General features: G+C 49.3%; 1 protein-coding gene across 9 annotated transcripts in view; it reads right to left on the bottom strand.

Moving 5' to 3' along the window:
• SLC8A1 (solute carrier family 8 member A1) overlaps nt 1-24184 on the bottom strand; it is a 103575-nt gene that overhangs the window by 69410 nt on the left and 9981 nt on the right. For all 9 annotated transcript variants that reach the window (XM_072927685.1, XM_030269290.4, XM_072927684.1 and 6 more), the window contains exon 2: nt 19695-21527. In XM_072927685.1, coding sequence (XP_072783786.1) covers nt 19695-21490 — 1796 coding nt within the window. In that variant the 5' untranslated portion in view covers nt 21491-21527. The remainder of the gene's footprint in view (nt 1-19694; nt 21528-24184) is intronic.

Below are 24184 nucleotides of genomic sequence, written 5' to 3'. Positions count from 1 at the left end.
TAATAGCAACTGTATTTATACGACTAAAATGTTTTTGTTAAAAGGCTAAGTACTGGTATGTCATGCTAGTCACTTTAATTTAAAATAAATTCTAAAAGTTCTCACTGGAAAGGCTTGCAGCTAACTATAAATATATGCAATATGCTGATGGATTTTTTTTTTAAAGCAAATTTATTCTTCTTCAGAGGCACTAAATTGCACAACTGTGAAGCATTTCTGTGGCACAAATTTTCAGGGGCCCCAGGAGTCAGGATTTCTAACTGATCTGCCTGTTTTGTCTTTTTTTTTTTTTTTAGCCCTACTGCATGTAGTGGCAGTTCTGGCTGGTTTGATGTGGGTTTTTGGTACATAGAGATTGAAAGAGATAGGTGAGAGGGAGAGATAAAGGGAAAAATGAAAAAGGAAGAGTCCTGGGCAGGGTGACAGCATTTTCATCCCTACTGCTCTGAGCATTTGGATGACAGAAGTCCATATTTTACACTTCCTTCCACTGGGAACTCATTGCTGGTGGCCAACAGGGAGCAGAGCCCAGGTGAATCCTTTGGCTCCTGCACAGTGAAGAGTGCCAGTCCCACCTCCTGTGCCCTGTGTGGCCACAGCAGCAGGCTGCCCTTGGCACTGAGCACTTCCATCTCCTCTGCATGCCCCAGGATGTGCTGTAAGCCCCAGGATGTGCTGCAAGCCCCAGGATGTGCTGCAAGCCCCAGCTCCTGTACACCAGCCCTGGGCAGCATGGCCAGCAAGCAGAAAGCAGCCGGACAGGCTCAGGGCTGCAGAAGCACCCTGGTGAGTCCCTCAGCCAGGGCTCCAGCCCCAGTGAGTCCCTCAGCCAGGGCTCCAGCCCCAGTGAGCTCTGTGGTAGGTGGTGCCCCTCCATCCCGCTGGGGCAGCCGCAGGACACGCTCCATTCACCAGCAGCGGTGTTTCCATTGCAGTTTTGTAAAGGATAATTGTGGCCAATTCCTTAGAAGGGGCTGAAGTCAGCCTGCTACCAGATAGCAGGAAATATTTATAACAATCACTTCCAACTGCAGCCTTTCATCTGAAATCTAAACAGAAAGCTGAAATCCCAGGCCTGTAAGTCGATACCTTGGCTATATATGGTCAAAGAACTCCATGGGGGAGAAGAAGATGCTAAGTCCTCAGCACTCCTCACACACAGGGCTCCAAGAAGCTCCATTAACCTCTGTAAAATTAGCAAGCCCGTGTTGCCAATTAGCTTTGAAGTATGATTGTCACGCTGTTGCATTAAGAGCTCTGCTCTCCCAGGGATGTCTCAGCATGTCACACTCACAGCCACGTGTACAGCAGGGCGCAGCATTCCCCAAATGCTGAGATGTCCCAGCCCTGTGCCTGTGACAGCAGCTGGGGTGATAAAGCACTGCCAGCTCCTGCAAAGTTATGGGGGGACCCCCTGCACTCCTGCAGGAAAGCACTGCCAGGAAGAGACAGGGCATTCTGCAAGACACTACAACAGAGGAATGGTGCTTTCTGGTATTCAGGCAAGCAAAAACCAACAGCAAAACCAACTCCTGCATGAAAAGGGACCTAGAAAATCACAAGGCGTTGAAATGCATTGCTTCAGACTCTACTGGTGACTATGACATCCTTTTTGCAGGAGTTCTTCTGATAGCAAAAGTCCTTATTTTACACTTTTTTTTTTTAAGAACTCCCACCACACCTCCTTCTGCAGCAGCAGGAAATGAACTGCAGAGAGCTTTACTCACAGAGGTGCTCCCCCACCTCTGGGGTGCTGTCCCCACTAGTGCAGAGCACAAGGTCCTTCGAAACACCCCGGAGTGTGGGAGGGATCGAGGCATTTCCTTGCTGCCCTCCTCTGCTTTTACCTCAGCATTTGCTAACAGGAACAGGCTGCCCATCCCTGCAGGTGCTCAAGGCCAGGCTGGATGGGGCTCTGAGCTACCTGCTCTAGTGGAAGGAGACCCTGCCCACAGCAGGGGGGTAGGATGGACGTGATCTTTAAGGTCCCTTCCAAAGTAAATCATTCTGTGGTTCTGTGATGTGTGCTCAAAACCAGACAGGCCTGAAAAGCAGCATTGCAGGCTTTTCTTACAGGGGGCAAAACCAGGTTTATGGCCCCTGGAGAATCAACAGCTTTGGCCTGTGACATTAAAAGCTTTTTAACAGACAGTGCTGTTCACCACAGAGATGGCACCGTGCTCAAAAGCAGGAGCTGGCATTGCTGCACTCAGCCTGCTGCATGCAGGCTTCTAGCAGCTCACCCATCATGTTAATCTCAAACCAGTCAAGTGAGTTTGCCAACATGTCTAAGCCTTGAGCTGGACCTCACAATGCTTGGTCCTCATTAAGACATCAGCCCCTGCACTGGACATCTCATAGAGCATTCTGACAGGCATGTGCCTCTGGGGCAGCCTTTCCTTTTCATTGCAGCTGAATGCCTCTCCACTACTTGCAGCTGAATTTCAAGAAAACAGCAGTGAACGTCTCGATTATAAAGCAGAGATTATAACCCAAAAGTCACATTTGCTTTTGTGAGCTCTAACATTCTGTCTCAACCTGCTTATTGTTTTTAAGCAAACAGCAGCAAATCCATTTCTGCATATGTCCCTGCCATATGGGGTGTCAAAACCATGAGAACCACTTCTATTTCAATACCAACCCTTCTTTGTTTCTCTTTCTGTAACTCATGCTGTATCCCACAGGGTGTGATCATGAAAGCACCGACCAACCAAATTTTGGTCTCTCTCAGGGCCAAAGCAGCAGAAACACCAGCCAGCTGTGACACAGCAAATGGAGAGTTCCAGGGTGGAAACAACCACTGGACACAGCAAACCTCTTTGCAGTGACTGTGCATAAGGATAGGTAGGCTTGAGAACCATAGTTTGAAACAGGACCTCCCACCCCAACAGGGGGGTTTTGCTGGTAGTTATTATTTGTGCTAGTTTTTATGATGAGCAGAGGAAACTGGGATGGCAGGAAAGCAGGAAGGCTGAGCTTGAAACAGGGCCACTGTGATGAAAGACAAGAGGTGTCTGTGGGAGAAGGGGTGTTCCAACCTCAGAGGAGGATTAGGTGTGGTGAGGAGAGACCTAGATGCCGCTGCCTTATGTGAGAGCCTTTGCTGCCAGCCCTCATTCCACTGCCTCTGTGCCCATGCCCAGTGCCCCTGCCTCCGTGCCACAGCCCAGCACATCCTGCTCCAAACGCGCCCGGGAGCACGCAAGGACAAGGCTGGGCAGAAAGACACATCTGCCAGATACGCCCCAGCACAAGGCTGCAAAGGAAAAGGAGCTGTCCCCAGAAGAGCACAGTGAGATTTGCAGCCAGGCTCACCCTCCCCAGCTGCGGGATCAGCCACTCTTTCATGTGAATATGCGGCGTCCTCGCTAGAAATCTGGTACAAATATTTGTTGGATCTTCTCTCGACAACCTCAACAAATATAACCCAGGGGTTTAGCTACTGGGGAAAACTCTTCAGGTTTATCTGCAGTCTTCTATCCTCCTCTAGACTTCAGAGATGCACTGCCTTTGCAGCTGGGATTTCTGAGATTTCAAACGAGCTCCTAGAGCCTCCCACAGGAGCAGTGGCCAGGGGATTAGCCCTCCTGCTCTGTGGCATTTTCAGCCCCAGCTGTGGCTCAGCTGCCTTCCCCCTACCAGGCTGCAGTCACCCTTACAGCTCTTCTGGCAGAAAGAGGAATTACCCTCCTTCACCTGGCAGGAGCTGCTCAGTGCCCACATCTCCAAGGCAAAGGCACACCGGCCCCGCGTACCCTGCCAATACATTCCCCTTCCTCCCCCTGGCAGAGCCAGACCTATTAACAGGGTAACGAGAAGAAAGAAGTACAAGCCTGAAACAATCATCTCTGATGTGAGCATTTCAAAAGGCAACCAGTTTCCAGAAGGCAAGAACTATTCTCCATGTCAATTATCGACAGAGATGCAAGAAACTGGATGACAATGAGAAATTAGATAATAAAAGCTCTGATTTAACTCATTAAATTATGGCTCCAGGTATGTGTAGTCCCAGTGCATGCCAAATTTTATTTCTGCCTGCATTGTAACCACCTCTGGAGAGCACTGCTACAAGGCACAGAGCGACTGAGGAAGAAATTGAAGGTAATTTTGTTCTGCAGCTCAAGAAATGTGAGCCATTTCCACCGTCGCAGCATGCAAGCAAACCTCCACCTCCCTCTCAATGGAGCCTGGAGCGATGTGACTGCACCCCCACAGCAGGACAATGGCCCAGGGCCCTCCCAGCATTGTAAATCTCTGCAGGTCACTCATCCTTAGTGTTGCAATGCAGGTTTCTGTCATCCGGGACTGAAGGAGCAAAAGTGACATTTTCTTTCATACCAGGTGTTTACTCTAAAATACAAGCAAACACCTCTAAATCTACATGGTTTCTCCTCCTCCAGCTTTTTAAATGAAAAGCTTCTGTGGAGTTTCCATTTTTCTTCACTTTGACCGAGGGGAGAAAATACAGAAAGGTACTTGTGGGAGAAATGCTCAGTCTAACATTTCCTCAGTTTCTGCTGTTGCAGAAATGACAACCAACAAACATACACAACCTCTGTCCTACAGGGAGGTAAGCCAAATTATCTTTATAGGCCATCTCTAGCAGCTATGGCATACGTAGCTATGTTGCATTTGCAGTTTAGACAAATTTGAGATGAAGCCTGTTATAAACTGGTGGCCTCCATCTCAACCAAAACCTGCCTGCAGCCAGCAGACATCCCACAGAACAGTGAAGAAAACCTCGCTCAAATATCAAGGGGACACACCAGCAGGCAGAGGAGGCCCTCAGGAGACTCACTTCAGTCCCTTGGAGCATGTCCCAGAGGGAAGGGCTTCCCCTGACGGTGCCTTCCAGCCTCCCAAGGGTTTAAACTCAGGCAGCCAGTGCCAGCCTTGTTCCAGGTGACACAAACTGCTGCGTCCCAGATCCCGCTCTGCCTGCAGCAGATTCCCAGCGCCCTGTTGTGTTAATGACACACTGCTCTTTCCGTGCTGGAAGTCATTAGTGCAGTGGTGTTGGGGAGATAACTGCTGCCAAACCAAGGCCCCTGCTCACAATAGCTGGTGCAAAGAGAACATCATTTTACTTCATTTTTAATGACCCAAATGCAAGCCTAAAGCTACCCGTGTTCAAATGCGTCAGCTGAGCTCACCAGCTCTCCTCTAATTAGTCCATGAGCCTAAGCTCAGAAAGAAATAAAGGAATGAAGCTTATGCCATGAATCAAAGGGTGCTGCACCCAGCCAGGACTGGAGGGCAGGCACTGCTCCCCACTCCCCACAGGGGTTGGGGAGGTCACCATCCCACTGAGCTCCAGGTCCAAAACTGGCACGTGGCGCTGCCACTTCCCCCTGCCTCTGCAGGATTTCCCAGCACGTAACTGGGGTGCTAGAAGCAAATCCTTACTTGCAAAGAGCTGTTGCACAAGCTGCCTGACAATATATGCCTTCCCAATGTATGGGCTTTCACACACAAGTTGAGGTGCTGAAGTGTTGTTGCTTCACCTTCTGTAGCAGTTGCTGTTAGCAGGGATTCCCAAAACACTTGGCCTGAAATGCATCCCCCCTGCATCAGTTTCTAGAGTCAATGAAAGAAAAAACATCTGACAACCCCAAACTTCAATTAATTTCTTTAGATTTCCAAATTGGTTAATTCAGGTTGCAGATTTTCTGAAAGGTAAATCTTCCTTCCCTAAATGATAATGCTCACACAGATCAGTACATTTGTCTTCACGTACAGGAAAGGTATTTTAAACCTCTGCTCTAGCTGGGAGGGAAGAGATTAACACAATATTAAATATGGAGCTCTTCATCTTATCCTTTTTCTTTCCTCTCTCACATGCACTGTGTTGGCACCAGAACGCTGATGAATAGCAGGAAAATTCAGATCAATTTAGTTCTTCCTTTCCCAGACAAGTGATTTTTCTTGGCAAGGCTAGAAGTACTCTTTTCCTCAGTGCTTTTACCTTTGCTGCCTAGAGCCAAGACAGGGCTCTCCCTGCAAACACAATGAACATGAAACTTGACAGCTTTCTCAAAGTACCTGTTGCCAGCCTGAGCAGCACAACCTTTCTCCCTCTGATACCCAGGATTAAGTGCCTGTCTTTAAGCCCCGGGGGCCTGGCTGTGTTTTCCAGAAGGGCTCTGGTTTATACCATGTGTGTGGTCAAGCAGGTTGCTGTGGCTCTCCCCTGTCACTGGTGCTGACTCTGCCCTTCTCCATCTCACACCAGAAACCCCAGCACAACATCAGCATGCCTGGCCTTGAGATTACAGGGATTGGGGGTGGAAATCAGCCCCTCTGGTGCCCCACGACCACAGAAAGAGAATTATTCTCATTGTGAGAAAGCCCTGTGCCCGTGCCCACAAAGGCAATGGACGTCTCCTCTCCCAGGCTTCCTCCCAGCACTGCCAAGCCTTGGCCCTGCCTCACAGCTGGCAGCTAACAGCTTCCCAGCATCTCCCCTAAAAATGCACTCCTTCAGCAGGTAATGAGCTCCCCAGGCTGAGTCTTTTACCGACTCCCCACAAATCTCTGAGAGGACAGACTGCTGCTTTGGTTCATTAGCAAGTGTTTTGTAGAAATCTGTTTGTAAGACACCAACATGCTCATTCCTACTAATGCAGGAATGCTTCAACTGAGGAGCAATTTAAGGCTTACACCTTTCCTTCCAGCTCTAGAGGACTGGCAATTGAGAGCAATTCTTCTCCAAAGCATGGCAACTTCTTCCCTGGCACACCAAGGACCAGACAGGGCACACTAGATATTAGTCAGCATTTTTCCTAAGACCACAGCTCTTGGAGCCCTGGGATTCAACAGCAAATTTAATTTTCACCTAAAACACAATGAGTGAAGGATGCCCTGAGGTTTTAGCTCTTGGCACAGCAGAGGAACACATCACCAGAAAGGCTCAGACAAATAAAATGAGCCTCATTGGCATCACTTTTGGGTCTTGCAACATTTTAAGCAGCTGTATCACCAGGGAAGGAAGCTGTCTGTGACAACATCACAGACGTGACTCGTGGGCTTTGCACATTGAAAGAAGTGAGGGTCCTCGCAGGCAGAACGTGGGGCAAAGGCCAGGCAAAAGATTATTAATGAATTTTTGCTGTCTGACCATTCAGGAGCCACTCTGGGAGTCACAACTGCACCACCCAAGGCTCCCACTGCTGGGACCAAAGGCCCTTGGCAGCAGGAGGCTGCAGTGAACCCCCACACGCCCAGCTTGGCTCCCACCACACACCCCACTCACTCACTCACTCAGATTCTCACCCCGTCTCAGGCCCAGGTTTCTTGCAGATGTCTGGTTCTTCTAATTTAATCGAGGTGCTGTCACACAGTAAGAGCTTGAGTTGTGCCTCCAGGGTCAGTGGAGGAATCCCTGGGCTTCTGCACCCTTGCAGTCTGCGCACCCATTCCCCTCGTGCTCTTTGTGCCCCTCACAATTGGTATCTGTCTGGGGTCTCCTGCTTGTTTAGGGTCCTGCTGTAGGGTCCCCAGGGGACTGGCCACCCCAGCCAGTGCTGCAGGTCCCTGTCCCCTTTGTCAGACACGGGGTTGGTGCCAGGTCACGGCCCCTTGCCTTGCCCCTTCCAGTTCTTTCCCTCAACCCAAGCACAACCTGCAGCTCCCACTGCAGCTGCACAAGGAGAGACCTGCACCAGGTGTGTTCCTCAGCAAGAACAGGCCTCAAGGGTGCAGGAAAAGGAGCCCTGGGCTTTCACCTGTGCTTTTCAAAGCTACTGCCTTCAGAAGGCAGGAGCCCTCTGGCACTTTATATTTACAAATTAAAATAGGAACCGCTTCCTTTGGCAGCCAAGGCTGAACTAAAAGCCTTCCTTAAGGGTTTGAAGTTGCTGAGGAAGAGGAATTTTGGATAACTTGAGGCTGGTTCTGCAGTTCTAATCCGTCAGATGACATGAATCCATCCAAGCCTTTCCTCATCGTGATTCTGCATTAACACCCAGCAGCAGCCATGGCATGAGAGCTGCTGCTGCAGACCACGAAGCTTGCTGGCTCAGCTGGCACAGCTGAACAGGGAATGTTTGAGCACAAGGCAGGCACTCCACAGGGAATGCAAACTGCCCTCCAGGCCTGAAGGGGACAAGTGAAAGGATCAGAAGTCAGGGATTGTATAGTGATGCAGCAAAGGAGCAGGGAGGGGAAGTGGCTGCTTTAGTGGCTAGAGGGAGCTTGTAGGAAAATAACCTAAGATAACTTCACAGGATTTGTGAAGCAAAGGGGAACACTGGCATGGTGCTCCCTGGAGATTCTAGGATACCTCTGGCTGGCAGGCACGGGCAGATTTTTCTCCTGCACACTGGAAGGGCACAAATGTTTTTTCTCAGACCAAATATTTACAACCCTCCCTGACTTCCCCTACAATCTCAGGTTTGCCTTTCCTTGTGTAGGTGCCTGCAATGGCCTTGCTCAGCAGCATGTAAGAGCAGAGCAATCTCAGTTTCTGTTCCCAAGAACTGGGTTCCCATTCCCTGCTCTAGGAGAGGGAGGACGTCGTGCAGGAATAAGGAGGTGGTGGTCCAAGGGAATTTTCCTGGCTCATCTCTTCAGGTGTGTTTCCCAGGTAAAGTTTGATAAGCATAGCCCCTCACCTACCTCTGCCTTCAGATCTGTTCATTAGCACCTTTGGGAGGGCTTTCCAGGACTGCCAGATCTCAGGGGGCTGAGACACGGTGTTTTAATAGTCTGTAATTAAATACTGCTCCCTTATCTAGATTGCAAAGTTTACTGTTGGGGCTTCAGTACCAATGCTCTCTTCCCCTCTAATTAGCTTCCTTAATGTGTGCAGCCTTGCTTCTTCCCCCAGGGGACAGGGCTCTCCTGCAGGGGAGCTTGGATTGCATCTAATTATTAGCAAAGGAGACAGATGGCGGCACTGCCCCTGCCCCAGGCGCCCCTTGAGAGCACGGAGCCCAGAATGGGTGGCCACAGGGACGCTGTGCCATGTGTGCATGTCGTCTTTCTGCTCCATCTCTAGGTTGCTTTGCATGTTATCCCATCACAGGTTTGTGGCAGAAGACCCTGCAGGACAAGGGGCCACCTGACTGAAGTGCAGCTCACACAAAGAACACTTTTGCCTGGCTAGCACATAGCAAGAGGAGAGAAAGAGGTCCCAAGGCCTCATCTGACCCAATGTGTATTCAGAAAGACAATACATCTGATACCTTCAGTAAGTTTTTGGGCAGTGCCTTCTAAGCTGTCTTCTGCTGTTGACAGAGGCCACCCACTCCCCCAAGAGAGAGCCACGAGGAGGGTTCTCCTCCTCTTGAATACCTTCAGGATGGCATCTGTCTCATTCATTGCAAGAGCACAGTGTTCTGAGCTCAGATTGGGCTGCCAGGTCATGATGGCACCTCCTGACTCTGTTGTTCCCCTCCCACTTGAATTTGTGTTTATGACTACTGTTCTTACACAAACTCTTTACAGTGTCTTGCTTCTGCTCAGGCTACTTCAGATCTCTGCAAATCCCCATCCTACCCCTGACAACACTGCCAGACTATTCTATCTGCAAGCTAAAACACCAATGCTCTCTTTCCCGTGCCCAACAAGCTCCATTTCAGGACAAGCACCTACTGAACACCTTTTCACCCCCATCCAGTGACACATTTCTCTTTCCAGACAGATTAGCCCCCATCACCCCAGTGGCCCATTTAGCCAGGGCTTGCTTATGACAGTGCTAAACAAGACGACATTAAAAGCCCTTCTGAAGCTCAGTGATATGACAACACTGCTTCTCCTTTACCCAAAAGGCTGGCATAAAAGGAAATTAGGTTGGCTTGATAAGATTTGTTCTTGACAAATATATGCTGGCTGTTATTCATCTCCTTGTTATCTTTGAGGTACTTACAAATAACGTGTTGATTTATTCTAGGCTCTTTTAGGTACAAAAGCAGGCCTAATCTGGCTGAGCTGCTTTTGAAGGCAGCTTCTGAGCTTGCCTGCACATGTCACCTATGGGCTAGGAAACCTTCCAGAGGGACTGCTGAGAGTCCCCCATGCACTCCCCTTACAGCAGGAGGCCAGATTTCTGTGTGCCTCCTGTTCTGGGGAAGGCACGCTGTCTGTCCTACACCTGCAGGCTCCTGATCACAGACATCACAGAGGGACCTGTTTCTTGGCAGAATCTGTTGTCCAGCTCCCTTCCCCTTTTCCTCTGCATTGCTAAGGCATGAATGTCCAGAGTATCTCCTTCCCATCTATTCCTTGTCCAGTTCATGCTTGGCCTGATTCTGACCCAACCCTCCCACACTTCTCTGTTACAATTCTCCCTACTAAACTGACCCATTTTCAGATTTTTGTATGAGTCTGTCTGAGTTCCAGGTCACCAGAGAGCTAATGAGTCAGGTAAATCTCCTGCCACACTTCCCTCCTTATTCCCAGGATGATATGTGCCTGGGGCATTGATACTGACTAGGTTTACATTATTTTTGCCCTGTGTAGGGGTGATACCTTATTCCCCTTGGTCCTGTCACACAACCAGTCACTAAGGAGGAAGATATATTTCAATAACTGAACCTGAAGTGTGAATGGAAATCTACTGGACCCAGAGAACACTTGGCTCCTTGCAGGTAAAACCTGCTCCCTACCTGTCTGAGCCAAAGTAACAGGTTTGGTTTCAGCTCAAGCCTCCTCTTCTCAATGAAAGCAGGGCTGCTCTCTGCAGCTCAGTTCACCCCAGCGTCCCTGCAGAAGTGGCTCTTTGCCTGCCTGGCTGCTGGGACAGGGCTGAGCATCTCGGGGCGCTGTGCAGCGGGAGGGCAGCGCAGGGAGGGCTGAGGACTCGCAGCTCCTCGGGGCACGGTGCCCACATCTCCAGACAGCCGTGCTGCCTGCACGGCCCAAACGGGCAGGACAAGTCCCTGGCACCACGCTGGTGCTCAGGGGGGTTTGGGGCAGAGGACGGCAGAGTCACGGCCACACCAGCAGTACAGAGATGGGACAAGGCCAGGCAGGGGGATGCTGAGAGCCTGCCTGGCAGTTTGGGGGCTGCTGAGTGCTCATGGAGCCATAGATTTCTACTCCAAACTGTCTGCAAAAACCCATTTGCAACTCTTTTGTTCTTTAGGATCACGTGTACTGACATTAAACCAGGGGCTCGCAAGCATGTCTCAAAATGAGTTTCTCACTAGGAAGCCAGCAACCAGGTTTGGAAAAGAACTCTGAGCAAATCAATCCTTTTTTGTCTTTGTGCCCTTCTTATGTCCCAGGCAGCGAGACAACAGCTTTGCCACCTGGTGACAGTGCATCTGGCCCTTGGGACAAGGGTCTCCTGCGGGGTGCACTGGCCTTGTGGTTGGACTAGAGCCATATTGCATGGCCCCAAAACAGCACAGTCTGTGACTACCACACATCAGTGTTTTAATGGGAGCAAATAGCCAGAGGAATCACTCAAGCCCTCTAAAGAAGGTTCCTGATAGCAATGCCACAGAATTTAAACCATCCCTTGAGAAACCCCAAAGGCAGTATCTCTGCCCTGGACTCCACTCAGCCGGGCCCTATCCCCGTCCCCAGCGCACTCAGGGGACCTTTCCCTGGAAAGGGCTTTGCTCTGAGGGGGCAGGCATGTGCCATCAGTTCCACATCTCCCAGCACCAGCTCACAGGGATCCAGCCATGCCCCCCATTCTTTGTTACTGCTTTGTTTCTCACTGCCAGACACATTTGATTGTTACTTTGATTGTGTAGGAAGCAGTCCAGACATTATGGAAATGGAACCATATAGGGACTGGGCAGAGGAGGCTCATGCTGGTCACCCTCTTACTTACACAGCAGTGGGAATATTTTCTCTCTTACACTAAGATATTTTTAAAACAGCGAATGCTGTTACTGTTTGTTGTCACCCAGGATCCAGCATTGCCATTCTTGGAAACCAGCACAGTGCTTCTAATGTCATTGTCAGAAACTTTATTGGTACAGTTTTTGATATCCCCCAAGATGTCCTCAGGCTAACTGGCTTTTATGACTTGGAGAGGACTGACCCTAAGTCCAGCCACGCTCAGGACTGCAAAGAGCAGGACATAGCCCACAACAGCAGTGCAGTGAGGCCGTGCACAACCCATGGCAAACACTGTGACTGTGAGAGACTGCTAACCAAAGCTCCTCATCCAAGAGCACTGGGAAAACACAGGTGGTTCAGCAAGACCAGACTGAAGGATAAGCTAAAACAGTTCCCCTGTGGTGCTGGAGAACAGGGCAAGGAGCAGAGGCGAGGGACAGGATAGGTGACTTTCCCCTTGCATGGCAGTGATGTGCATGTCCTTGCTAGTGGACACATGATTTTGTCCCTGGTGTGAGCAGAGCCAGTGGAGACATGCAGAAGCCAGCTCCAGACATGGAAGACTGCATCTGACAAGGGCAGGGCAACATCACATGCCCCTGAGAGCAAAGAGCTGGCTGATCACACTCACTGGCCTGCAGCGTGCGGGATGCTGCCTCCAGGCTCAGCCTCTCCTGAGGAGGGGCTGCTCCTGACTCAGTCTGCCAGCTCTGACTTCTCCTCTCTGTTTGCCTTTGGATGGCAGCAGATGTTTCTCTGCCCATCTGTACAGATGCTCGGATGCTGGCTGTGGTCACCTGTCTGCTTTTTGTCCTGTCACTCTCATTTTGAGCCCACGGATTCAGCCCTGCTGCTGGAAGAATACCGAGTGCCATCCCCTGAGCTCAAACCCAAGGGCAAAGCGTCAGAGGAGAGAAGTCTACTGGCAGGGCAAATGCCCAGCTTGAACTCCAGCTGCATTGGGATCCTGTGTACCAATGAATTACCTCTCCCTGCTCAAGGACTTGCCACAGCCACGGATCTGGTGTGCACAGCTGGGAGAGGGGCTGATGCCTGTTCTCCTGTAAAACCTGCTGGTGCCCATGCTGCTCCCAGCAGTGCTCAACCACATACCAGGGAGAGAAGGGTCTGCAAAAAGGAATGGGACTTCTGCCTCCTGTTCTTGTCTCTCCATCAGGGAGCTGTGGAGCAGTGCTTCACTCTGAGATAACTTTGCTAGGGCTGTTGTTTTAATTTCTTAAAACAAGACTAGATCCTGCATTTTGTGAATCACTACAATGCATTTAATAGGTAGCCTTTTCATAAAGGAGCACAGCGGATGTGTGCACAGGCCCTGATGAAGCTAATAACTACCTCTCAATGGCTTCCAGGGAGTTATTACATATTTAAGATCCAAGCTCCCTTAATCAACCACAGAGATGCAGCTGGCAGCAGTAAATTGCCAACAACAGTTCATTACAAATAAGGAAACATTGGTTTTTCAAGGACAAAAACTGTGTCAGTTCCTCAGCTAACTCTTGTCCTCACCCTTCTCCCCCCACCACTCACCCCCAGTGATGTGCTGGCACAACTTGCTTTGTCCAATAACGACTTCACGAGCTAATCCCCTCCACCGGGGACATCATGCAATCAAATTTCTGGATTTCCTGACTTATTTGGGCAAACAGCACAGCTTGCATCCCGTGCTCACCCTCCCCGAGGGAGCCACGGGCAGGACTTGTCCCACAACACCACGAGGACGTGCCACAGGAGTGCCCTCAGTGCCTTCACCCTGGGGAGCAAGTGAAGTCACAGGACACTGGGAGACACAGCTGTGAGTCTGCCCTTCAGGGGCTTGAGACCTGGCATGGCACCTGGGAATGAGATTTTTGGTACCTGCCATGTCCTGGGCAGGCACAGCACAAAGGGGAAGGTCTGTGGACATCATGTGCCCTAATTCCCTTGCTGTCTCCTAATGGAGAATGCTGGCCACGCAGCTGAGGCGGGAGCACAGCAGTTTAAGAGGTCTGTGCCTGGGTGATATTAAGGTCAATATTTTAAGAGTGTTTAGGAAAGACTAAACATTGCTTGAATGAAAAGGAGAAAAAGAAAAGACAACCGACCCTGTTAGAGCTGTATCTTCCCCTCTGAAAAGGTGACAACCAGCTTTTGGAACCAGCTTCAGGAACTGAAGAAATTAAACATTTCAGGCCCAGAGAACTTCTCAAAAGGGAAACAGGTCCCATCCCTGCCCAGCAACACACCAGCTCAGACCCCTGCTGTGGGCCTCAGCCACAGCCAGCTCCTGTGAGAGGGATCTGAACTGGATGGGCCAGGAACACTGGGTGCTTCTGCCAAGGACCCAAGCTGGCCATACCTGTACTGCTGCAATCCCCACTGGAATGGGGATCCAAGCCCTAAATCCAGCTGGTCATATCTGTACACCTGCAAACCCCACTGGAATAGGGATCCAAGCCCTAAATCCAGCTGGCCATACCTGTACTGCTGCAATCCCCACTGGAATGGGGATCCAAGCCCTAAATCCAGCTGGCCATACCTGTACACCTGCAAACCCCACTGGGCCAGGCGAGACTTCCAGTGGTGAGGGGAGAATACTCTGCAAAGCCCACGCTGGGCTCTGGAAGCAGGCCAAGCACAAGTTTAATCTTTGTTTGGTCTCCTTTGATATCTCACCCTGTGCTGCCAGACATTAACCCTGTGCAAGCTGGGGCTGTTGAGTCAGGGGATGCACATTGGCCCAGCAGAACAAAGGGGAAGAGACTGTTATGAATGAATTTGATGTTTAACCATTTGTCTGTTTACCCCCACAGTTCAAAAGTTCACTTTTTCATGTATTCACCAGTTCCACCCTTGTTTGTACGCACCCTACACAATGTATTTGTCCCCATACCCAGTTTACCTCCCAAGCTGACTCCCCGAGTCTCTGTATTCCTCCCTGCTGTTGACACCCCTGTTAGAATCCTTTGTAAAAGACATCTTACCTGTTTGCTCCTCTGTCCCAAGTAGTTTGAAACCCTTTTTGTCCCTTGCACCGCATTGGGTAGTCCAACAGCTGCTCCCAGAGAAGGCTTCCTGTTTCCCAGAGAGCCTAGTGCTACTATATATTAATCACTAGTAATTAATTAATTAGCAATTAGTAATTAGTAAATTAATTACCAGGCAATGGACCCCAAATAGACAAGGAGCCGAAAGTGGAGACTGCACAGCGACCCACATCTAGCCCGTGTGGTGACCAGAGGAGCCGAGGCGAGCTCACCCCTCAGACCAACGAGCCACAGCTGAGTCCTCAGACCAACGAGCCTCAGCTGGGTCCTCAGACCAACGAGCCTCAGCTGAGTCCTCAGACCAACGAGCCTCAGCTGGGTCCTCAGACCAACGAGCCTCAGCTGGGTCCTCAGACGAGCCTCAGCTGGGTCCGAGGGTGAAAACCCTGATCCTGCCCCACTGCCAGGCTCACCTGGCCCTCCTCGGGACACTGACCCACCTGGGAGCAGCCAGCCCGCACCCCCTCAGCTGTCCTTTCAATAAACCCTCATCAGAAAGGAGCACCAGGGCTCCCGGCCAGATTATTTACTTCAGAGACCACAGAGAGGAAGAGAATGTACTCATCAGTGAAACCTGAAAAGGGGAATGTTTCCTTGCTCCCCTCCCAGCCTGGTTTATGGCATTCTCTCTGCCACATCAGAAGACATCCTGCTCTTCAGCTGCATCCCACTGCATGCTGGATGCTTTACCTTTTTCCTCTGAAGCTGCAGGCCAGAGATGAAAAACTGATGTAGAGGGGTTCCAGGGCTGAGTCAGGATATTATTTTTGCTGTTTCTTTAGAAATATCTGACCCAACTTCTTTCTGGAGAAGGGGCACTTTAAAAAGCAGTACCACTTGGTTCCCCTCCTGCCACCATCTCTGTTTATTGACACTGACATTTTTAAAGGGCTCTTGGGAGGGAGCCTATGTGGTTTCCGAGGACACTCTCCCCCCCAAAAAAATAAATAAATCAGAGGATGTAGCTGATGTTTGTGTCTCTGTTAGTATTCCATTCCTAAATTTATGCTTCCAGAGAAATGCCAAAACTGACTTGGACAAGTAAAATTCAGTGGGCAAAGAGTGTAATTTCCTAAATCTGCAGCAGATATGTTTTATAAAAACAACTAAACTGTATATTATGAACAGCAAGACCACTTGACATAAGATTTTCCAAGCATTTACAGGTGTGACTGCAGAGGTGAAACATGAGTTTAATTGGTTGTCCATATGTGCCATCTTCCTCATTGACATGAATGCAGTAAAACCTTTTCTTTTGGGGTGTGTGTGCAGACATCTGGAGAGCAGATTGTGACAGATCTCTAGTTGCAATGTTATCCCTAGAAAAACGATGTTTTTTGAACATGAAAGAACACAGTGTTTTCAAGGAGCTTTGCAGTCACATCTGGAAGAGGTGCTCCTCCTGATGCTTCGAGACAGAAAGGAGAAGAGCTGATGGGATATCAGCCGAGGGAAAGCTTGCTTCCTCCTCTAATATAGGAAGCTGGACTTCTTTTGAATTATTTAGCATTCAGTCAGGAGATAAAAATACACTGACTGGATGAACCAGTGACCTCTTCTATGATCACCATAGCTGTAGCAGCCGAAGGGGCAGGCAGGGCCTACAACTGCACGTCTTCTCTGTGTTCTCATGCACAAAGCTGCAATCCTTAGTGCAGATGCAAGACAAGGCTGCAGCCACCTTGCTGAGGCTGGGCACTTTAAATCACAGCCCTGCACTGATGTCTCAGAGCCCCAGGTAGCTGTGCAGCACCACTGGGACTCGCTGCTGAGACCCCAGTCAGACACCTTTCCCCACCAAGCTTGGAGCAATGTGTCATGCAAACCTCATCTAAAAGCTGTTGCTTTCACCTGCTAACATTTGCAAGCTGTGCTCCAGGAACAAGGAGCAGAAAAGCACCACTCCAAGAGGTAGTGCTGGGTTTAATGTTCCACAGGAGGACCAACATCTCCATTACACATCTTTTTTTGGTAGCAGCAGACTGAGATGTTTGAGTAAATGCACAGGAGCAGCATGGCTTCAGCAGTTAAACTGCTATTTTGTGTATTCGGGGAAGGGGGGACATCAACAGATTGCAAAATGGGAAAGTCTCTCTGGACACTGCAAACAAACAACACGTTACGTAATTAGGCCTTTTGGGAACCAGAGGAAGGTCTCCAGAAGATCAGGGCCCTCCCAGCACTTTCTAATTTTACTGGGACTTACCAGCAAGCCAGTCCTCTAAAATAGAAGCTTGTGCATGCTTTTTCTTTCCTCTCCATGTCTCCCTGCACTGCCCTACCTTTGCTATTACTGCCCCAGAGAAATATATCTTACTCACTTTTTATCAAGCTGATTCATTCAGACTTCAATGGCAGAACTGAAGAGGCACTAAAGACCTTTAGAAAGGGCAGCAAAGGCATCTCTTGGCCATCAGAGCATGAGAAAACCTGGAATTTTAGAACTTTATTGAATCCAGTGTGCTAGGGAATTGCACCATTCCACATAACCGTGGCTTAACTGAAGTACAGCACTGCCAAGCAGTGACAGAGCAAAAAGTCTTTAGCTCCATTATCCACACATTGTGCTAGTATATCTTCTTTATTGGAGCAAATTCTTCCACGGGAGCATGCCTGTAAGCAGCAGCTCAGCATCAGGATCACTCTGCCTCTGTGCTGCAGGGCTGTCCTAAACTTGTGTCCAGGCAAAACATGGGCTGCAGGAAATCTTCTGCCAGTCAGACTGTACCACCCAGCACCTGAACATGGACTGTAGCAGCTGAGATTTAGATTAATGCCTACTGCCCTTCAGGCACACGGATAGATTTGAACATGTACCATTGGTTTCCTTCAATGTCCTCTCCCATATGAATGGAGAGAGCCCCTTGGTCAACGTCTGTCCCTGCAGCCACCACCTCCTTACCCCCAGGCCCCAGGCTGGGGGCATTTCTGATGTGGACACATCACTGTGATTCCTGGGAGACACAGTTTAGAGACAACAGGGATACAAGGCATCTGCACAGAAAAAGCACGCTTGGGTTTCTAAGAAAGCTGCTTTCCCCTGTTTCTTGCTTGCTGTGCACATTCTGCAGTGATAAGAAGGGGAAGGAGGAGGCACACCAGCACAGATCCCACAGGATGTGGTCAGCTCGCTGCCAGCACACCCCTTGGTCACTGAGAGCAGCCCAGAGGAGGGAAGGCACCAGCAGAGCCAGCAGGCACAGCAGTGCCGGGGAGAACACCTCTCTCATCACAGCCCAGGCACCAAGAGGCAGCGCAGACACAGGTCTTGGATGGAGGACAGACAGAGATCCTGGCACAGTGGTGGATCCATGGCAAGGCTGGTCCAAGCCCTGTGAGCGCCCTGTCAGAGCCTGTGGCTGTGTGTTTGGCCTGCCATGTAAACATGTCACATCCCCTGGGAGCTGGGCACAAACGTCAAAGTCTAACTGCCACTAGCCCAGTTTTGATAGTGTTGAGTGACCTGGATAAAAAGCAAAGAGCCTTTGGGAGATATTCTTATAGCCCAGTTCATTGTATCTCTGCAGACAACTCCCTGCTTCTCCCAAAATGATAAAAAAATATTTAAACAACTGCATTCCTCTCTACTACATTTATCATTCAGGAGTCAGGAGCCATGTGCTCTTGACCCTTGTGTGAGCAACATGCCTGTTGTAGCCTCCAGATTGTAGAGTTGTGAACTTATTGCTCAGTTTTTCCTGGGAAGTCAAAATCCCAACTGGTAAAAATCCTGCCTGAGAACCACAAATCACTGTTTTCCCCCCTGCCATCTACTTTGAGAAGTTTTATGAAGAAGTTTCGTTCAGATACAGCAGATAGAGGTGACAGACAAACCACAAGGACCTTTCTGGGCACTCACCATGGTTTGTCTCAGCTCCTGGGAGACCAGCAGCATAATAAATAACACCCAAGCCAAAATTTCTCTCTCCCTTGACACAGCAGTGCCCTTTACCAGTTACTTCTTTCAGTTCTATGCAGTGCTTTTTGTTGTGCTACAGAACTTAGTCCCTGTATTCTCTGTAGGAAGAGCCTCAGGCTGGAAAAACACAGCTCCCAATCCTTACTCCTCCCAGAGTATCAGCTGGGCAAAAAATGTCTTCATGACATACCCAAGGATAGATGTCTTCTACTGTGATTTACTGAGAAAATTTAATTTCTCCACATAATGTAATAAGGCTACAGCACTAATAATTTCCCCACCATCCAAACAGCAACACTCATGAGTAGCCACCAACAGCTTTCAGCCTCCTTTTTCTACTTGGAAGCAGATGAATGTGGCTGCATTGGGATGTAGCTACATGCTAACCATGAGGCTTCCCTGCATGACAACACTTTTTCAACAGTGACCCAAACCTGCACCCTTCAGAACAGGAAGAGGTGAAGCAACCTTCACCAAAGCCCTGAGCAGAGTGTCAGTGGAACAGCTGTGACCCAGTACTGGGTGATCTGAGCCTCAGCAGGAAACAGGAGGCAGGTACCACAGTTCACACACTCAGTTTAAGCCCTTTGCAGGTCAAGCCCTCGTGCCTGGGTGGCCACAGCCACCTCAGTTTTGTTCTCTGCTCCGCTGCAGAGCTGAGGCTGCAGAGATCTGCTCAGCGCATGGTTTTGGCTCCCAGCACAGCTCCACCTCCCTGCTGCAGGAAGGCTGGAGTGCCCCTGAGCAGGCATCACTCTCCAGTCTGCTGGCAAGGCAGGGACACAGTGTTTCAGGCTCCCCAAAGCCCCTAAGGCCATTCATGGCTTATTGCAATGCACTGGCACCCAAACACCTCCAGTGCAGCTCTGGGAGTTAAGTGCATTTCGTTTCAGGAGAAACAGAGACTGTAAGGAACAAATAAAACCTTGACTTACACTATCTCATCATTCTGGAACTCCAGCTCCCCGCAGGTGTCTTCAAAGTCCTCTCCTCCACCTTTGGCCGTGCCTTCAATGGTTTTGTAGGGCACAATAACATTTCCTCGTGCTCCAGAGGTTCGCAACACTTTCACTTCCATGGTTCCTACACTTTCACTGATGTGTGTTACTGGCTCCTCGAAGGTGAAGATGCCGGCGTGGTCATCATCAAAAATGGTGACGGTGGCAGTAGACGGTGATCCCAAGCAGGCGAGTGTTGAGACACGACTGGCCTCAAGAACGCCCTCATCTGAGGCCTCGGTGCTCACACGGACGTTGCTGAGATGGACCAGGAAGTTCTCATCCTCCTCAAATATGTCGTCGTCGATTATGCCAACACGGATTTCCTTCTGGGTCTCTCCAGGCTTGAAGACCACCGTCCCTTCAGTGAACTCGTAGTCAGAGCCGGCGTTGGCCGTGCCGTCCTCTGTCCGGAAGTCGACGTACACCGTGTTGGTCAGGTCTCCTCCCCGGCGCACGATGGTCAGGGCCACGGTGCCGCAATTCTCCAAGCACTGGTAGGTGCCCTGCTCAAAGTAGAGCTTGCTGACGGGATCGTTTTCGGTCACCTCGCTGTTGACCTCGTGCATGCTGACGGCTTTGCGGGCCTGGTCTGCGGCGTGTCTCTTGAGGATGTTGCCGGCGCCGGTCATGAGCCGAGTGGCCTGGATGCGGTAGAAGGCCCTGCTCTTCTGCTGCTGGCTCAGGACCTGGTAGTTGGCCAACTCTATGAGCTGCTCAATTTCCTTGTCTGGGTGCTTTTGCTTCAGCTCCTTCAGGATCCGAGCCATTTCCCTCCTGGCTTCCTCGTCATCCTGGTCTTTCTCATCCACCTCCAACACCAGTGTCCCATCCAAAAAGTTCTCCACGTGAGAATTAGCAACCTTTCCGTCCATCTCGATGTCAGCCTTGGAGGAGGGCCGGTCACCCTCATGCTCGATGATCATGCCTCTCTGCTTGCCAGCTCGGTATTTCTTGTAGACGTACTTGTAAAATAAAAGCCTCCTGTCAGCTATCCAGGCAAACACCACACAGATGGGGAAGAAGAAGAAGGTGAGCAAGCCTTCCCAAACCTCCACAATCCCAGGAGAAGAGACAGATAAAATAATGTAAAGCCAAGTGTAGGCAAAGATGCTCCAGGCCGCTGTAACAAAAAACACTCTCAGGTGCTTGATCTTCCTTATCTCTCCATCTGGCACCACGTACACACAGATTGCAATGATGACAAACATGTTGAAGGCAGCACTCCCCACGATGGTGCTCGGCCCCAAGTCCCCCGCCGTGAAGCCGTGGCCGCACACCTCGATTACAGACAGGAGGATCTCCGGAGCAGACGAGCCCAAGGCCATGAGCGTGAGGTTGGAAACAGTCTCGTTCCAGATCCTCACGGTGGTTTTGCTGGTCTCGCCATTGGGCTTCTTGATGGTTATTTCCCGCTCCTGGGACGTAATGACTTCGATGGAGGACATGAAGCGGTCAGCGATGATGGACACTCCCAGGAACATGTACACCATTGCCACAAAATACACCGTAGCCCGAGCGATTTTGTCCCCAAAGGAGGGGTCCTGGGGTTCCCATATTGGTAAAATGACGCCCTTTTTGCAGATGTAGGAGCCCGCGCACTCCTCGGTGTCGTTGGCGGGCAGCTCGCTGGGGCTCTCGGCATGCACACCCTCTGCCTGGACCAGCAGCACCAGGACAAGGCTCAGGAGAGGGGAGCTCGCCGGGAAGCGCGCGCGACTTACTCGCGACATGGCCGCTTCCACCAGGCACGTCCCAAACGTCCTCAACCTGAAGAGCAAAAAGAAAAGATTAAGTGAGGCCAATCAGAAATAACAGATTTTCCTCTCCAAAGATATGATCAAGTTATCCCGTTGCTCAGGAAGATACAGCTGATGAGCCCATTTTGTTATATTAGTGATGTTTTCCATGTAGAAATCCTCTTGTTCAGTCATCTGAACCAGGATGGATTCAGATGGTACCAGTGAGCTAGCACCGACCCCTTTAGCTACCATTTCTTTCTCTTCGCTGAAAACCTGTTTGTTCAATTGCATTTTCTTGTTCCTCTAATCTAATCTAATTAAAGCCCATCGTTCTGCTTCACAGCTGGCAGAACTGTTTCCCATTTCAAAATTACAATGCACTCACTCCAGTGGAATTCAGGGTAAGAGCAGGAGAGGACAGGGAAATCTACTGTCCCTTCATCATGTTTTAAAAATATTGTTTTACTTTTTAAATCACTGTAAGCTATGTATTTCACAGTCCTTTCTTGCTCACAGTCCTCCCAAGCATCTACTCCACATCAGAAATCTGCACAAAGTGAGCCTGAGCCCTGGCAAAACCTTACTCTTAACAGTAACTTGGTCATAAGGTGCACCAGAAGGGCAGCCTGTAATTAATGATTCTGGAGCCATTCCTTCCACAGTGCATCACTTTGCACCTTCCCAAGATTGGAAAGAGCCGCATATGCATGGAAGCCTGGCTCTCTTGGCATGCTTCTAGAGGAAACATGTCCCTGTGCTCTTTTCCCACTAGGTCAGCTTTGACGCTTCCCCTTCAAGGGCCTTTCTCACTCCATTTACAACATCAGTCAGCAGGCATGACAGCCGTTCTTGCCCTGGTCCTGCCTCAGGATTTCCCAGCAATGTAGAGGAGCTGTTAAAGAGGTTTGCAGTTAGTTAACAGTGCATAAACCGACAGAACAGATGCCTTTAAGTACAAAGAGATGCTTAGTGAAAAAAAAAAAACCCAAACCTGAGCATGCTCAGTGTTGCATTCTCAAATTCACTAGCCAATAAAAGCCAGATCCCTAGTTATTAAAGCTGTATTTTCTCCTCAAGGACAGCCTTTGCTATACCACACTTCTCCCATCCAAGTTAATTTAATCACATTGTACTTAAAAATGTTTCTATGAAGAGAGGAAAATGAGCACATCAATACCTCGACTTCATTGGGAATATAAAAATCTGAGCTGATTTGCCTCAGAAAAATACCCACACCCCTGAAAGAAAAAGCCAACAAAGCTCAGCCATGAAAGGTTTAACTCCTCATTGGGGCAGGGGCATATCGTGCAGGGACAGGGCTGTGTGCAAGGGAACAATGGCTGGAGGAATCAATGGGAACCCTCCCACACCCACAGAGAGACACTGCAATGGTGGATCAGAGCGCTCTCCTCCATTTGCTTTTATTTATAGATGCTGCAGCAGGATTATTGCTCTGGAAGAGTAATACTGAGAATTTATCAAGACAGTTTCATATAAATGGCATTTTCTCACCAGGAATTGTTGCTCTGCCTCCAACCCCCCACTCCCTGGTATTCTAATTAAGAAAATAAAAAGATACAGAGTGGAAGGAAGTGAGCAAATCAGAGAGCTGGGTGATAAGAACAGATAAATTGAACATGAAAAAGCAAGTCTCCTGTAGGAAGACAGATTTTAAAGAAAGATGTTAGCATTGGGAGTCCTGCTAATGCTACAAAAAAGCTCTTACTACCAGACTCATTGCCCCCTGACTGTAGTACCTGGGTACCTTCTGCTTCCCCAAATGGGAGCTGTAGCCACTGCTTCCAAGCCCAAAGTGAAAAAAATGCAAGCATGATGTTTGTGAAGAGGAGCACCTTGTTGCACACCCTGCAGTGGAAGGCTGAGCTGAAACAGATGTGCATTCACGGTCACTGAAATTTAGTGAAGCATGAATTAGTCACCCAACATCTGTACTCCTGTGTCTGACACTGCTCCAAACCAAGTCATGGAGACATTTGATAAAGGGGCTGTCAAAACACAGGCTGACTTGGTACCAAGTTAATCCCAGATAGCTCCTAAGTGTAGCTTTGTTTCCTTTTAAAATATGTAGGCTTAAAAAAAATTAATGGTGGACATAAAATATTACTCAGTTGTATTGAAGAGAGGGTTCTTCACCCTCTCCTTCTAAAGGGTAGTAGTTTCTTCAGAAAACTCAAGAACATCCACCTGTCCTTGTTCAGTTAATTTTTCTCCCTGTGGCAAGTCATATCCCTGCACATGTACAATTATTTGGAGCAATCAGGCATTGTGAAATCCCCTTGGCAAGAAGAGAAAACAGATGGTTCTAGCAAAATATTATGCTTTGGGTCACTGATTTAGGTCATGAAGAATAGGAGAGTCCCATCACACTTTGGACCAACTCTCCAGCCTTAAGAGGATTTGGGTACTGGAAGCCTCATTCAGGAAAAAAAGACACCCACAAAATCAAATTAATAACTAATTTGAATTTTATTTACCACGTGTTCCCCCTTTCAAACATTCTAATATAAGCTGGGTTTTGTTTTGGTTTGTTTATTTTGTTTGTTTGTTTGAAATCAAGTCCCATACTACTTTAAACAGGAGGAAAAAAGGCCTAGAGGCTTGCATCTGAGCAATTCATATTTCTGGCATTCCCAACCAGCACTCCATGTACAAATAATATTCTTC

The sequence above is a fragment of the Taeniopygia guttata genome, chromosome 3 (genome assembly GCF_048771995.1).
Source record: "Taeniopygia guttata chromosome 3, bTaeGut7.mat, whole genome shotgun sequence".
NCBI lineage: Eukaryota > Metazoa > Chordata > Aves > Passeriformes > Estrildidae > Taeniopygia > Taeniopygia guttata.
This window is presented reverse-complemented; position numbering and strand designations above follow the sequence as displayed.